At 52.1% G+C, this 15,450-nt stretch overlaps 1 protein-coding gene across 1 annotated transcript in view; it reads left to right on the forward strand.

Moving 5' to 3' along the window:
- The window catches only part of AEBP2 (AE binding protein 2), a 62,199-nt gene extending 47,007 nt beyond the window's left edge, over positions 1-15,192 (forward strand). Inside the window, exons 5-9 of the mRNA XM_038765393.1 lie at positions 1,528-1,714; positions 4,258-4,382; positions 8,500-8,567; positions 9,983-10,096; positions 12,959-15,192. Coding sequence (XP_038621321.1) covers positions 1,528-1,714; positions 4,258-4,382; positions 8,500-8,567; positions 9,983-10,096; positions 12,959-12,989 — 525 coding nt within the window. The 3' untranslated portion in view covers positions 12,990-15,192. The remainder of the gene's footprint in view (positions 1-1,527; positions 1,715-4,257; positions 4,383-8,499; positions 8,568-9,982; positions 10,097-12,958) is intronic.
- The last annotated feature ends 258 nt before the right edge of the window (positions 15,193-15,450 follow it).

A 15,450-nucleotide genomic window follows, 5' to 3' on the forward strand; every position in this document is an offset into this window, starting at 1 on the left:
AAGCCCGGGCTCTTTCCACTGAGCCACACTGCTTCTCCGAGTATTGAATACTCATTTTACAGCTGAGGAACCTGAGGTCCAGAGAAGTGGCGTGCCTCGCCCAAGGTCACCCAGCCAGCAGTTGGCAGAGTGGGGATTAGAACCCAAGTCCTTGGCCCAGACCTGAGTCTAGCCGAGCCTCAAGGGCCGGCCCGCTCAACCGAGGAAGATTCCCCGGAACGGCCCAGCCCGGAGACACTGAATATCTGGGACGGAAACGAAAGCCGTGCACCTTAGAAAGAACCGAAGCCACCAGACCTGGGAGCTCAGTGACTTGGAGAGAAGCAGCGTCACTCAGTGGAAAGAGCCCGGCCTGGGGAGTCCGAGGTCATGGGTGCTAATCCTGCCTCCGCCACTGGTCAGCTGTGTGACTTTGGGCAAGCCACTTAACTGCTCTGGGCCTCGGGTACCTCATCTGCAAAATGGGGATTGAGACTGTGAGCCCCACATGGGACAACCTGATTATCTTGAATCCCCCCAGTGCTTAGAGCAGTGCTTGGCACATAGTAAGCGCTTAACGAATACCGTCATTATTGTAGAGACCCATCCCGTGGCCTAGTCGTTAGAGCACAGGCCTGGGAGTCGGAAGGTCATGGGTTCTAATTGCATCTCCGCCACTTATCTGCTGTGTGACCTGGGGCATGCCACTTCACTTCTCTGTGCCTCGGTTACCTCATCTGCAGAATGGGGGTAGAGACCGTGAGCCCCCACCTGGGACAGGGATAATAGTAATGATGATGGTATTTGTTAAGTGCTAGCTATGAGCAAAGCTCTGTTCTAAGCGCTAGGGGGATACAAGGTGATCAGGTTGTCCCACGTGGGGCTCACAGTCTTAATCCCCATTTTACAGATGAGGTAACTGAGGCACCGAGAATAATAATAATAATAATAATGATGGCATTTATTAAGCGCTTACTATGTGCAAAGCACTATTCTAAGCGCTGGGGAGGTTACAAGGTGATCAGGTTGTCCTACGGGGGTTCACAGTCTTCATCCCCATTTTACAGATGAGGTAACTGAGGCACCGAGAAGTGAAGTGACTTGTTCAAAGTCACATAGCTGATAAATGGCGGAGCTGGGATTAGAACCCACAACCTCTGACTCCCAAGCCTGTGCTCTTTCCTCTGAGCCACGCTGCTTCTCTGTAATGATGGCATTTGTTAAGCGCTTACCATGTGCCAAGCGCCGTTCTAAGCGCTGGGGAGGATACACGGTGATCAGATTGTCCCACGTGGGGCTCACAGTCATCGTCCCCATTTTACAGATGAGGTCACCGAGGCCCAGAGACTTGCCCAAAGTCACACAGCTGCCAGTTGGCGGAGCTGGGATTTGAACCCATGACCTCTGACTCCCAAGCCCGGGCTCTTGAAGCTGAGCCACGCTGCCACTTGCCGTAAACCCCGGGGGAGGCAAGGGTCCCCCACGGGCGCTCAGACAAACGCATCTCTCCCTCTCCCTCCCTCTCTCTCCCGCCCTGTGTGGACGCAGTGCGTCGTGGGAGGGTGCAACGCCAGCTTCGCGTCGCAGGGCGGTCTGGCCCGCCACGTGCCCACGCACTTCAGCCAGCAGAACTCCTCCAAGGTGTCCAGCCAGCCCAAGGCCAAAGAGGAGTCGCCCTCCAAAGCCGGCATCAACAAGAGGAGGAAGCTGAAGAACAAGCGGCGACGTTCATTACGTAAGCATTTTCACCTCGCCGCCCCGGCCTCGCTTCCACGGACTGCTCTGTCTCAGCTCCTCCTCCACCCCCTTCTCCTCCTCCTCCTCCTCCCCGCGGCCCCAGAATTTGAGTAGTAATAATAACATACCAAGCGCTGTACTTAGTCCTGGATTGTAAGCTGCTTTTTTTTTTTAACGGTACCTAAGTGGTACTTAAATAAGACGCGCTTACTATGTGTCCAGCATCATCATCATCATCATCATCAGTCGTATTTATTGAGCGCTTACTATGTGCAGAGCACTGGACTAAGCGCTTGGGAAGTACAAATTGGCAACATATAGAGACAGTCCCTACCCAACAGTGGGCTCACAGTCTAAAAGGGGGAGACAGAGACCAAACACGCTAACAAAATAAAATAAATAGAATAGATATGTACAAATAAATTAAATAAATAAATAGAGTAAAAAAATATGTACAAACATATATACAGGTGCTGTGGGGAAGGGAGGGAGGTAAGATGGTAAGAGGGAGGTAAGCACTGTTCTAAGCACTAGGGAAGATCCACGAAGCGGCGTGGCATAGTGGATAGAGGATGGGCCTGGGTGGCAGAAGGTCATGGGTTCTATTGCCGGCTCTGCCACTTCTCTGTTGCGTGACCTTGGGCGAGTCACTTCACTTCTTTAGACCCCATCTGTAAAATGGGGACTAAGACTGGGGGCCCCATGTGGGACGTGGACTGCATCAAACCTGACCCAGTCCTTATTTCCACGCCAGCGCATGCAGTAAGCACTTAATACCTCAATTATTTTACAAGTCGAGCAGGCCGGATACAGGCCCTGTCCCACGTAGGGCTCACAGTCCAGGTCGGAGAGAAAACAGGTATTGAATCCCCGTTTTGCAGCTGAGGAAACTGAGGCATGGAGAAAAGTAAAATGACTTGCCCAAGGTCACACAGCAGGCGAGTGGTGCGGGTGGGATTAGAACCCAGGTCCTCTGGCTCTCAGGCTCATGCTTTATCCACCAGGCCGAACCACTTATTTTGTGGTCTTTAGGCGCTTATTATGTATCAAATACTTTTGTCAGTACTGGGGTAAATACAAGTCCATCAGGTTGGACCATAGTCCCTTTCCCACATGGGATTCACAGTCTAAATGGGCGGGAGAAGAGGTTTTGAATCCCCATTTTTCAGGAAACTGAGGCCCAGAGAAATGAAACAGCGAGGCCAAGGTCTCCCAGCAGGCAGGTGGCGGAGCCAGGATTAGAACTCAGGTCCCTTTGACTCCTAGGTCTGTGCTCTATCCACTAGACCTCTGCTGTGTGACCTTGGGCAAGTCACTTCACTTCTCTGGGCCTCAGTTATCTCATCTGTAAAATGGGGATCAAGACTGTGAGCCCCATGTGGGACAACCTGATTACCTTGTATCTACCCCAGTGCTTAGAACAGTGCTTGGCACATAGTAAGCGCTTAACAGCACCGTAATGGTTAGTATTATTATAATTATTATTATGGGGTTAGAGCTCTGCTCCCTTCTTCCTGGGACTCCAGGGTTCCTCAGGTTCATTTGCCATTTGGGGATTCTAGGTCCCGGATCCTTTCAGTCAGCCCGTCACTCAGTGGTATTTACAGAGCGCGTGCAGTGTGCTAAGCGCTCAGGAGAGGACAGTAGAACTGAATTGGGGGCCACGTTCCCTGCCCATAACGAGCCGACTGTCAATCAATCAATCAATCAATCAATCGTATTTATTGAGCACTTACTATGTGCAGAGCACTGTACTAAGCGCTTGGGAAGTACAAATTGGCATCACATAGAGACAGTCCCTACCCAACAGTGGGCTCACAGTCTAAAAGGGGGAGACAGAGAACTGAACCAAACATACCAACAAAATAAAATAAGTAGGATAGAAATGTACAAGTAAAATAAATAAATAAATAAATAAATAAATAGAGTAATAAATATGTACAACCATATATACATATATACAGGTGCTGTGGGGAAGGGAAGGAGGTAAGACGGGGGGATGGAGAGGGGGACGAGGGGGAGAGGAAAGAAGGGGCTCAGTCTGGGAAGGCCTCCTGGAGGAGGTGAGCTCTCAGCAGGGCCTTGAAGGGAGGAAGAGAGCTAGCTTGGCGGATGGGCAGAGGGAGGCCATTCCAGGCCCGGGGGATGACGTGGGCTGGGGGTCGATGGCGGGACAGGCGAGAGCGAGGTACAGTGAGGAGATTAGTGGTGGAGGAGCGGAGGGGGCGGGCTGGGCAGTAGAAGGAGAGAAGGGAGGTGAGGTAGGAGGGGGCGAGGGGATGGACAGCCTTGAAGCCCAGGGTGAGGAGTTTCTGCTTGATGCGCAGATTGATCGGTAGCCATTGGAGGTTTTTGAGGAGCCATTGGAGGTTTTTGAGGAGGCAGAGGCATCGCCCTGTCGGGCCCGCTTCCGATCTGGGGAGGGGTCTCGATGACCACGCCGATGGGCACCTGGGGCGGGAGGGTAGACCGGAGAGCCTCCGCCGGCCCTCCCGGGGTGCGGGGCGAGGGTTCGCTCTGACGGCGGGGCTCCCCTTCCAGCTCGGCCCCACGACTTCTTCGACGCCCAGACGCTGGATGCCATCCGCCACCGAGCCATCTGCTTCAACCTCTCCGCTCACATCGAGAGCCTAGGCAAGGGCCACAGCGTCGTGTTCCACAGCACCGTAAGTCCATCCATCCAACCCTCAGGGGTAGTGATCAAGCGCTTACCGTCTGCAGAGCATCATCAATCATATTTATTGAGCGCTTACTGTGTGCAGAGCACTGTACTAAGCGCTTGGGAAGTACAAGTTGGCAACATATAGAGGCAGTCCCTACCCAACAGTGGGCTCACAGTGTAAAAGAGTGGGCTCACAGTCTAAAAGGGCTCACAGTCTAAAAGAGCACTGAACTAAGCTCGGGAGAGGCCGGGAGGCATGGAGCCTCTGGTCTCGAATGCGTCTGCCCAGAACCCACTTCTGGAAATGTCTGGGCCAGATAACGTTGCTTCGTTTTGGCTTTAAGTGATCATCATCATCATCATCAATCGTATTTATTGAGCACTTGCTGTGTGCAGAGCACTGTACTAAGCGCTTGGGAAGTACAAGTTGGCAACATATAGAGACAGTCCCCACCCAGCAGTGGGCTCACAGTCTAAAACTGATCCCAGTCCCCGAACCCACTTCTGGAAATGTCTGGGCCAGATAACGTTGCTTCGTTTTGGCTTTAAGTGATCATCATCATCATCATCAATCGTATTTATTGAGCACTTACTGTGTGCAGAGCACTGTACTAAGCGCTTGGGAAGTACAAGTTGGCAACATATAGAGACAGTCCCTACCCAGCAGTGGGCTCACAGTCTAAAACTGATCCCAGTCCCCGAACCCACTTCTGGAAATGTCTGGGCCAGATAACGTTGCTTCGTTTTGGCTTTAAGTGATCATCATCATCATCATCAATCGTATTTATTGAGCACTTACTGTGTGCAGAGCACTGTACTAAGCGCTTGGGAAGTACAAGTTGGCAACATATAGAGACAGTCCCTACCCAGCAGTGGGCTCACAGTCTAAAACTGATCCCAGTCCCCGAACCCACTTCTGGAAATGTCTGGGCCGGATAACGTTGCTTCGTTTTGGCTTTAAGTGATCCCAGTTCCTTTGTCTTTCGACTTAATAATAATTATGGTACTCGTTCAGCGCTTGCTATGTGTCAAGCACTGTTCTAAGCGCTGGGGCAGATACTCGGGTTGAACAGGGTCTGTGCCCCGACGGAGCTCCCAGTCTTAATCCCCACTTTGTACTTCCCTTTCTAGAAGTCCTGCTTGGTAGCAGGGTAGCTTTAATGATGACGATGATGATTATGGTTTCTATTAATTATTTATTATTTATGTTGCCAGCTTGTACTTCCCAAGCGCTTAGTACAGTGCTTTGCACACAGTAAGTGCTCAATAAATACGAATGAATGAATGAATTAATTAAGTGCTGACTGCTAATAATAGTGATGGCATCGATTAAGCGCTTACTTTGTCAAGCACCGTTCTAAGCGCTGGGGTAGATATAAGCTAATCAGGTTGGACACCGTCCCTGTCCCACGTGGGGCTCTCAGTCCGAATCCCCGTTTTCCAGATGAGGGGACCGAGACCCGGAGAAGTGAAGTGACTCGCCCGATATCACACAGCAGATAAATGGTGGAGCCGGGATTAGAATCCAGATGCTTCTGACTCCAGGCCTAGGCTTTAGCCACTGGACCACACTGCTTCTGTAGGTTATGTGGCTTCTAGGTGTTGAAAACGCCGGGGTAGATAGGTAGGTAATCAGGTCTCACACAGTTCCTGTTCCTCGTGGGGCTCACGGGTCTTAACCAGAAGGGAAATGAGGTATCAATCCCTCGGTGATGTTTCCGTGGCTCTCGGCAAATCATTTTAGACACGCTGACGTACTTTCAGGTGTTGAGTGTTTAGGCCTTCCTTCGTTAATGAAAGACTCAGGGAAGGTCCATGCACGTTAAATATAATGTCCTAGACCAAAGGAGCAGAAAAGATTTGAACCGAATGTGGAGAAATTAGGGTGTTTTTTTAAAAGGGAAGGACAGTGCTCTGCACAAAGTGCTGAGTAAATACGATTGATTGCCGTTGGTTTATTGAGCGCTTATAAGCACTCTTTGATTGTCATGCACTGTTCTAGGTGGTGAGTAAATACAAGTTAATCAGAGTGAATGCTGTCCCCTTCCCACACGGCGCTCACAGTCCAAGTAGGAGGGAGAACAGGGATTGAATCCCCATTTTGCCGTTGAGGGAACTGAGGCACAGAGATGTGAAGTGACTTACCCAGCGTCACCCAGCAGACAAATGGAGGAAGTGGGATTAGAACCCATGTCCTCTGGCTCCTGGGGCTATGCTTTATCCACTAGGCCAAGCTGCTTCCTCTGAAGAGCACTATACTAAGCAGTTTGGGGATCTACAATAGAATAAGAAGCCAAGACCCCCCTGCCTTCAAGGACCTGGGTGGTCTAGCAGGGGATACAGACACTGATAATAATTCTGGTATTTGTTAAGTGCTTACTGCATGCCAGGGACTGTACTAAGCGCTGGGTCTGGGTTGGATACAGGCAAATCGGTTCGGACACAGTCCATGCCCCATGTGGGGCTCACAGTCTCAATCCCCGTTTTACAGATGAGGAAACTGAGGTACAGAGAAGTGAAGTGACTTGCCCAAGGTCACATAGCCAATAGGTGGCAGAGCTGGGATTAGCACCTATAACCTTCTGACTCCCGGGCCTGTGCTGCTTCCTAAATAAACACTAAAATTATAAAACAATAATAATAATTGTGAGTAATACCAATAAAGTAATAATAGATGCTAAAATAGGCAAGAACTAGGCTAGAACCTTCTCCCCATCCACATCAGTATCTGACGAGGGTGAGGCCCGGACAGGTGGGCTGGAGACCTGGGGCCCTGGGGCAAGTAGGAGGCTGGAGCCTCTGGGTCAGCCCGCCCACCGGCTTCCGGGCTTTCCGCCGGCCCCCGGCCCCCCGCCTGCCACCCCCTCTCGTTTGGTGGATCCCCGAAATGAGAAGGAATCGAAGTGGGAAAGTGGTCAGATCCCTCCCCCGTAGGGGCTGGGGTGGATTGCCTGACCTGATTCTCTTTCATGCAGCCGAGTTTGCCCAGTGGAATCCTGGGAGGGAAGCCTAGGTCAAGGGCAGGGGTAATAATAATAATAATAATAATAATAATAATAATAATAATAATGGCATTTGTTAAGCGCTTACTATGTGCAGAGCACTGTTCTAAGCGCTGGGGGTGGATACAAGGTGATCAAGTTGTCCCACGTGGGGCTCACAGTCTTAATCTCCATTTTACAGATGAGGTAACTGAGGCTCAGAGAAGTTGTGACTTGCCCAAGGTCACACGGCAGACATGTGGCGGAGCCGGGATTTGAACCCATGACCTCTGACTCCAAAGCCCGGGCTCTTTTGCACTGAGCCATGCTGCTTCTCTAATAATATCAGCCCGCCGCTCACTAAGTTTTGTTCAGGAGCGAGGTTCCACAGACACGGACGGTCAGAAATGCTGCCCTCTCCACGCGTTTCGTTGGACCGTCCATGTCTTCAGAAGGAAGACTGGGTTTGTTCGTGGCAGGATTCCGGGGAGAACGTGATCAGACAGAAAAGTTAGTCAAGGGGCAGACAGCCGAGCACTGACCGGGACCGCGATGATGAGGTTTTCCCTTCCGGCTGTCGTCCAGCCGTCTGGGAGGAAGCCTGGGTTTCCTCTCAGATTGGCGCTGACCGGCCAGCTGGCCAGAGCAGTCAGCCCTTGGGCTCTCTTTACTCTTCCCCGCCCGGGCCTGGAGGCTTAAGGAAGCAAGAGGGCCCCGGGAATGCTGCCCGGGAGGTGAGTGTGCTGGTGGGCAGGGGGTAGGGTGTCCGAGGGCCCCCGAGGCCACACGTCCTTCAGATCAGTCCACGGCTCCTCTTGGGTTCCAGCAAAGAAAGAAGGCAGAGTACTCACCCAGGCCCGAGGGCCCCGTCTTACGAGTCTCACTTTGATCCGTCTCTTTTTTCCACCCTCATCATCAGGGCAAATTTACAATAATCAAACAGGCGTCGGTCTCCCCAAAAAACCAGCACACGCATTAGGAAAGTGACAGTTTCCAGTGAGTCAAAAAAAATAGCTCTGAAAACATCGTGGAAAATCAGCGTCTTTAAAGGGAATTTGCCCCCTCGCCCCCCCCACCTCCAAAAAGAAGAATATTTGCAGAGCGTATATAGTGATTAAAAGCAGCGCTGTTCGTTTCTAGGTAATAGCCAAGAGAAAAGAAGAGTCTGGGAAAATCAAACTTCTACTTCACTGGATGCCAGAAGACATGTGAGTATTTGTCGTTTTGTTCAGAGGTGTCTGTCAGCAGCAGTTGAGAGAGTGTGTTTCCTCGTTTGCGGCATCACTTGGGCTTAGAGTTTCAAGCTCGGAGTACAGATTGGAGTCGGAGCCAGGCAAAAAGCTTTTCTCCTCAGTGGAGCCAAGCTCTTTCCCATCTGTCTTTCCTCGGCCGAGGGCTTCAGACCCAAGCATTATTCTGGGGGGGGTATTTTTATGTATTTATCTTTTGGTGAGGGTGGAGATGGTGGAAATGTGACGAGTCTGGCAGTTCTGAGTGCCAGGTGAGGGTGGAGGGGGAAGAGGGCTCAAAGACCGACTGCCCGGTCCCCAGTGGTGGGTGCGATTGTGGCCCCCTCTGGGCCCCCGGTGCCCCAGGTTTTTCCGGAGCCGTTCCAGTGAATTCTTTGGGCGTTCCCCTCATGGGCATTGCTGGGCCCGGAGACCCCTGTGGGCCCTGCCATTTGGCCCTCGTAAGCCACGGGGCAATTCAGGGAGGGGCTGGGGGAGAGACCCCGCAAGAGGACCCCGCAAGAGGTTAGTCGTGGCCCTCCACGTGCCCGCTGGCGACAAGCACTGTCCAGCAAAGCTAGTGGCGACCCTCCCGGGACCCCACCTCCTCGCTCTCCTGACACCCCTTCTGATAGCAAGTGTGGCTTTTGGGGTGAGTGGCTTCCGGGGCCTACACCCAGCGGGGTTGAGGGCGGGGACGGTCCCCTGTTATGGCAGGAGGTGTCCCCACCCCACCCCTCCGCCTGTAGGCCCATACTACACTCAGGCTAGCTGCTTCTGGGAAAGTCGGCTTGCGGCAGTCGTCTCTGCTGGTGCTGTCGAATGGGCATCTCCCAAGTGTCCCGGGCTCCAGCGGGAGGGGTGGGCCACGTGGACCACACACCAGAAGGAGATTCACCCGAGGGGGGCGGCCAGACTGCTGCTGGAAACAAGAGAGCCAAATCTGGCGGAGGGCAGCTGCTCCAGTAGCCCCTTGGCGTTCATTCATCCAGTCGTATTTATTGAGCGCTTACCATGTGCCGAGCACTGTACCGAGCATTTGGGAGAGTACAGTTTGACAATAAGCAGGCGCATTCCCTGCTCACAACAAGCTCATAGACTCAAGGGAGCTCACTGTCCAGAGGGGACCGGTCACGTCCAGATTGAGGAATTTTCCAGGAGCGGGTCGTGTTCACTCGCCGACGGGGAATCGTCGAGTTCAGGGTTTGCGTCCGCGGCCGGCCTCTCCGGCCCTGCCAGGGAAAACCAGTTTTGCTGCCTGCCGATCCCAAGGCATTCCCCTCCCCAAGGGCTAGCGGGAACCCCAGCAGGAGAGCGTTTGATCCCGCCCCCCCCAGCGTGGCAGCGAGACCAGGGATTATCATTTTGAATGTATTTATTTCATTTGTTCATAGTCTGCCTGATGTATGGGTTAATGAGAGTGAGCGCCATCAGCTAAAAACTAAAGTAGTTCATTTATCAAAGCTCCCAAAAGACACCGCCTTGCTTCTGGACCCCAACATCTACAGGTAACGTCTCATTTCCTACCCCTCCCTCTGCCGACCGCGGACCGAAGCTTCCCCGCGCTCCCGGAGCCCGGCGTCCGGGGGGTGGGCCCGGCGTAGGGGCCCCCCCGAGCCTCGGCCCGTCCCGAAGTCACGTCCCCTGCCCCCCCCCGTCCCCCCCACCCCCTCACCGACACGTCGAGTTGCCGAGACCCAGGGAATGTGTGTATTTACCGAGTGTATTTTACTTTTTTGTGCTTGGTGTCCAGAAATTCTAGTAAAAGAAGTACATACAGTGGAATCCTGAAAGATCACTTCTGTTAAGACCACATGCTGGTTTGTATACCAATTTTCTTCAGTCCCCATTTCTCTTGACTATTTCATGTTCCGTCGTCAGCCCCCCCCCCCCCGGCCCCCTCAAGCGTCGCTTGGCCACGGTCCCGCGGCCTCCAGGTCGGGCCGGCTGCTACTGGGAGAGGGGCGCCGTAGATACCACGTCCGTGTTCGGGGGTGAGCCCGAAGCGGCAGTCGCTGATCATTGGAGATCCCAAGCCCCCCGGCCGTCTTCTCCGGCCCGGCGTTGGGCTCCGGGCCTGTCAGACGCCCCCCTCCCCCCGGCCCCTGCCTGAGGCTGGGTAACTGGTTATGGTAGCCGAAAACATTTCCGAGGGAGCACACCCCCTTACAAAAAAGAAAGGTGTTTTCCTCCAGCCCAGTCGGCGGGATCTGAGGTAGCCGACGGAGGGAGGACGACACACGGGAATCCCCCCAGTAGCTCGGGGGACCGCATTCGGACCACTCCGCTCACCCGGTTCTTCTGATGGCCGGAGGCTCTGTAGCTCCTTCCGTCTCGCCCTCCCGGAGCGTGACCCCAGAAACGCCTCCCAGACTGCCTGGGTGAGCGGCCAGAGAAACGGGAATCCTGGAGCCTGCCCTCGAAGGCGGAGAGCCGCTCAGACGCCGGCCTGTGGGGGACGGACACGTCTGCTGGGATGGTTGTTTCTCTGCCGCCAGTGCTCGCCTCCTTCTAGGATGACTCGTTTTCTCCCGGGCCTTCTGCGGGCGTCCCAAATGGCAGGATGCTAGGCACGCCTCTGCGTTTGACGTAGCGGTCATCCCGGGCCCGGATCAACCTGGGCTCCTTCAGGGCAGCACCCCCCACCCCCGGCCCCGAAAGGACCGATACCAGCTTAGCACTCTGCACTTTCACAGAGCCTCTGCCCACCCACGGGTGTCGGAGGCACCCGGAGGGAAGAAAGAACACCCGGAACCGGGGGTCCGGAGAGCCGGGCTCCGTCCCCAGCTCCGTCCCCGGCCTGCTGGGTGACCTAGGGTAAGGGGCCACCCCCTCTGGGCCTCGGCCTCCTCGCGTGTAAAACAGGGAGGAGACGGCAGTGGCCCTTCCCTCTCAGACCAGGAGTCCCTCTGTGGGGGGAAACTGGTCCGACGGCCCCCCGGGAGGCCTGTCTCACCTCAGGATGGCGGGGTGGCGAGAGTCCCGCCGTGCCCCTCCAGGAGGGCAGTGGGGTCCCCTCGGAATCAGGAGGGTTCAGGCAGAGTACACGTTGGGATACGTGTCTGGAGTTCGGTGTGGGAAATGGGCCGTGTCGAAACGCCTCCCTCGCCCTCATCACTGCTTTTGGTGCCACCGGCCTCTCTGGTCGAGCAAACGGAGCGGGGACGGCCACAGACGATTCTGAAATGTAGCCTCTGGTTTCCCACATAACAGCCAACGCCTCTCTGTCATCCCACTCCGGGGTCTGCCTCTGCTCATTCTAACGCTCGCCGAGAATCCATCAATCGAGGGGATTTAGGGAGTGCTTACCCTGTGCAGAGCACGGTCCCGAGCGCTTGGGAGAGTACAGCGCAACAGAATTAGCAGACATGTTTCCTGCCCTTAATGAGCTGACAGGCTCGAGGGTACTCTGAGTTACTGAGGCTGAAAGAAAGCGTTTAAAAGCCGCCGGCTCATTTGGGTTTCCGTTTTCACCGCTCAGCATTTTGGGTGCCAACGCTCCGAGTAAAATACGCACAGACAGTTCCCCGAGATTTGGAAGGAGACTTCCCAAGGTGCCGAAACGGAACCTCCCTGTATCCGAGCTCAGAGCCTGAGTCTGGGAGTTGCCCTCCCCCGCCCACCTTGGCCCTGCCCTACCGTCTTTGGCAGAAAAGTGGAGAAGCAGCATGGCCTAGTGGAGATCTCGCCCAGGCCTGAGAGTCAGAAGGATCTGGGTTGTAATCCTGACTCTGCCAGTTGCTTGCCACCTTGGGCAAGATGCTTCCTTTCTCTGTGCCTCACTTTCCTCCACCGTAAAACGGGGGATACCTGTTCTCCCTCCTGCTCAAACTGTGAGCCCCGCGTGGGACAGGGACTGCATCCAAATGTGATTAAACAGTACCTACCTCGGCGCTTAGAACAGTGCTTGACGCATAGGTGCTTAATAGATGCCATAAGAAAATAAACTTGGACAAACCAGTGGGCAAATGAACAACAAGGAGCCAAGCCTGCGGGAATAGCAGCAGACAAAAGGCCCTTGGAGAAAACACGGTTGTTCAGTAGGGCCTGAAGACACGCCAACACGTCTCCAGTCCCTCTTGAGACGTGTGCGGGGAGGGGAGGGGCGGCTCACTGCCTCCCCTGAGCCCCGCGGGGTTGGGGGGTGGGCCCAGCTCCACAACCTGCCTGACCCCCGACCCCCCGTTGTCGGTCCGTCCCGCGGTCGGAAACAACCTTAGGTGCCGGGGATACAGTTTTTAGATTGCCGTCGGAATGTCAACTGAAGAAAGACCCTTGAATTAAACCAAAACAAACCTTTCTCTCTGTCTCTCTCTATCTCTCTCTATCTCTGCCTCTCTCTCTGTGTCTCTGTTTCTCCCCTCTCCCAGAACCATGCCACAGAAGAGGTTGAAGAGGTAAAACAAGAAGAACAACAAAAGCCAGCAAGCGGGGAACCCTTGCAACCCTGGTGACTGACAAGGGCGTAGGACTCAAGTTGCACGTTGATCTCCGCCCCCTTGGACTCTTCCTCCTCCTCCTTCCCCTCACCCCCCACCGCCAGTCCTTAGAGCATATTTATGTTCAGCGTGAGTGTCGTGTGAAGGAAATCGAGGCATCGGTGGGGTAGACGGATGTGCCACTGAAGTATCCACCCTTTCAAGGAATGAGATAACGGGAGATCGGGGAAAATCCCTTGGCCGGCAAACTTCAGGCTCACCGCTTTACACCACCCCTCCCCTGGAGCAACTACTACAGTGTTTCTTTTCGGACGAAAAGGACAGATGGTCACCCCCCGCTCAAAGGTGAGACCTCCCCTTGCCGAGGAGCGGAGGTCTTCGGCCCTGACGGCGTCCATGGCACCTGGAGGTTAAAAGTGCGATGGTTAAAAGTGCGATCTCGGGAGGGTCTCGTCACTCAATCGCTTCGATCGATGGATGTGGTCCGTGGCCACGCCTAGCTCTCCATTCTCTTTCAGCACTCCAATAACCGTTTCGGGGGGTTATTTGAGCCAACTCCCGAGTGTCGAATAATCGCAATTAGCCCGGTTGCAACGTCTAAAGAGTTGGCAGAGTGTCTACCCAGTCACCGTTTGGGGGAACTAAGGTTTACTCACGGAGTAGAATATGTTTTAGTACTGACTTTTCTAATGAATCTGTTAACGGTTTTTGAAAAACCTCTATTTCCAGCCATTGGATTGCTTTGGATATTTTATTTTCGTTTATAAGCCTAGAAGATTTTTTTTTTTTTTGCGAAAGAGCGTTCGATTGGTTTCGTTCCTGAATTTAGTCTCTCGAGCTGAGAAAATTGTATTTTATTTTTTTAAAAGAAAAAGATTCTGGAAATCAAATCCTTTATGCACCAAAGTTGGTTTTTGAAAAGGAAAATGAAATCATTTTCTTGCTTTGGCAAGCAAGGAGCCATATGGAATAATAATTATTTTTTTTTTTAATTGCAGAATAGAAATTTGTGTAACTCGTTAGTCTTGTACGGAGACAGAAATGTTGCATAGAGATAATAGACCATTGCTTGTAAATAATCCAGCAGATTTGTAATATATTTTTATATTATGAAACGTACTGTAGATGTTTTTCTAGAGGCATGAAAGGTAAAAATGTATATATTATGGTAGAAATAATATTGAAGGATATTGTAATTCAGTAGTGCTGCCAGAGGGTTTGTTAATAAAGCACCTTCCTTAACAATAAATGTCTTTTGCAGACTTAAAGGACTATGTACTGCTACTGTTAATGTCTGGCGTAAGAACAAAACACATCAAACATCCTTCCGGGCATATAATTTAGGGCACTCGTTTTATGACAGTGACTGAAATCGGTGAAAGCAGTTACTGACTGTCGGAAGGCCCGACTGATGGTAAAGTACATGGTTTTATGCAGTCAAACTGCCAAGAGATCTTCCCGAAATGAGGAGTTTCCCTGAGCGGCTCTGAACAGACGGGCCAGCGGGTTTTTTGGGTGGGTTTTTTGTTTGTTTGTTTCGTTTTTGTTTTGTTTTTTTCCTTGGTTTTTGTTTTTTGGTTGGATTTTCTTTCCGACAAGGGATTTTTTTTTCCAACCTGGGCAAATTGAGGTGTGGTTCTTGGGGCCCAAAATGGAAGGGGCTGGGATTCAAGAGAGGTTTCACCCACGGGCCGGTGACCCAGGGGAACTTGCTGGGTTCCGAAGGGTTAAGGATTCATGAGAACGTGAGACTTGGGGATCATGGAATGAAATGAAGTGCAAATAAAAAGCACCACTAATGTAAGACATTCTGGAACGGTTGTTTGATAAGGGTATTATTCATGCGCGCTGTAGCAATGTGACTTTTTATTTAAAAAAAAGTGTGTTTTTCTTTTATATTTTGGGTTTTTTTTTCTTTTGCTTGAGCACTTCATCTACTGCTTTATTCTATACCTATAAAGTAACCTGCAATCTCCTTTGTTCTTATTTTGAATTTGTTATGAAATTGCCAAATAGAAGTGTTTCAGATATATATATATATATATATATAGTTTGTATCTGTATTTTTTATTTTATTGCTTCATGTCCTTGTAAGTCATTCATAATTGACAGATGATTGTAGAACTTGCCTGAGTATTTTTTCTAATAAAAAAAAAGCAAATCACGTTTAGCTTCAACAGTGTCACCCTGTCAGTGAGCTTTCAAAGAGGCAGCAGAAGAGCGATCGGACGCCCTTTCTGATGCTTTGAGGTGGTGTCATTCATGTTTTTGGGTAGAGACCATCTTTATGTGTTGCCTGCTTGCACTTCCCAAGCGCTTAGTACAATTCATTCAATAGTATTTATTGAGCGCTTACTGTGTGCAGAGCACCGTACTAAGCTCTTGGGAAGTACAAGGCGGCAACATATAGGGACTGTCCCTAT

The sequence above is a fragment of the Tachyglossus aculeatus genome, chromosome 2 (assembly GCF_015852505.1).
Source record: "Tachyglossus aculeatus isolate mTacAcu1 chromosome 2, mTacAcu1.pri, whole genome shotgun sequence".
NCBI classification, from domain to species: domain Eukaryota; kingdom Metazoa; phylum Chordata; class Mammalia; order Monotremata; family Tachyglossidae; genus Tachyglossus; species Tachyglossus aculeatus.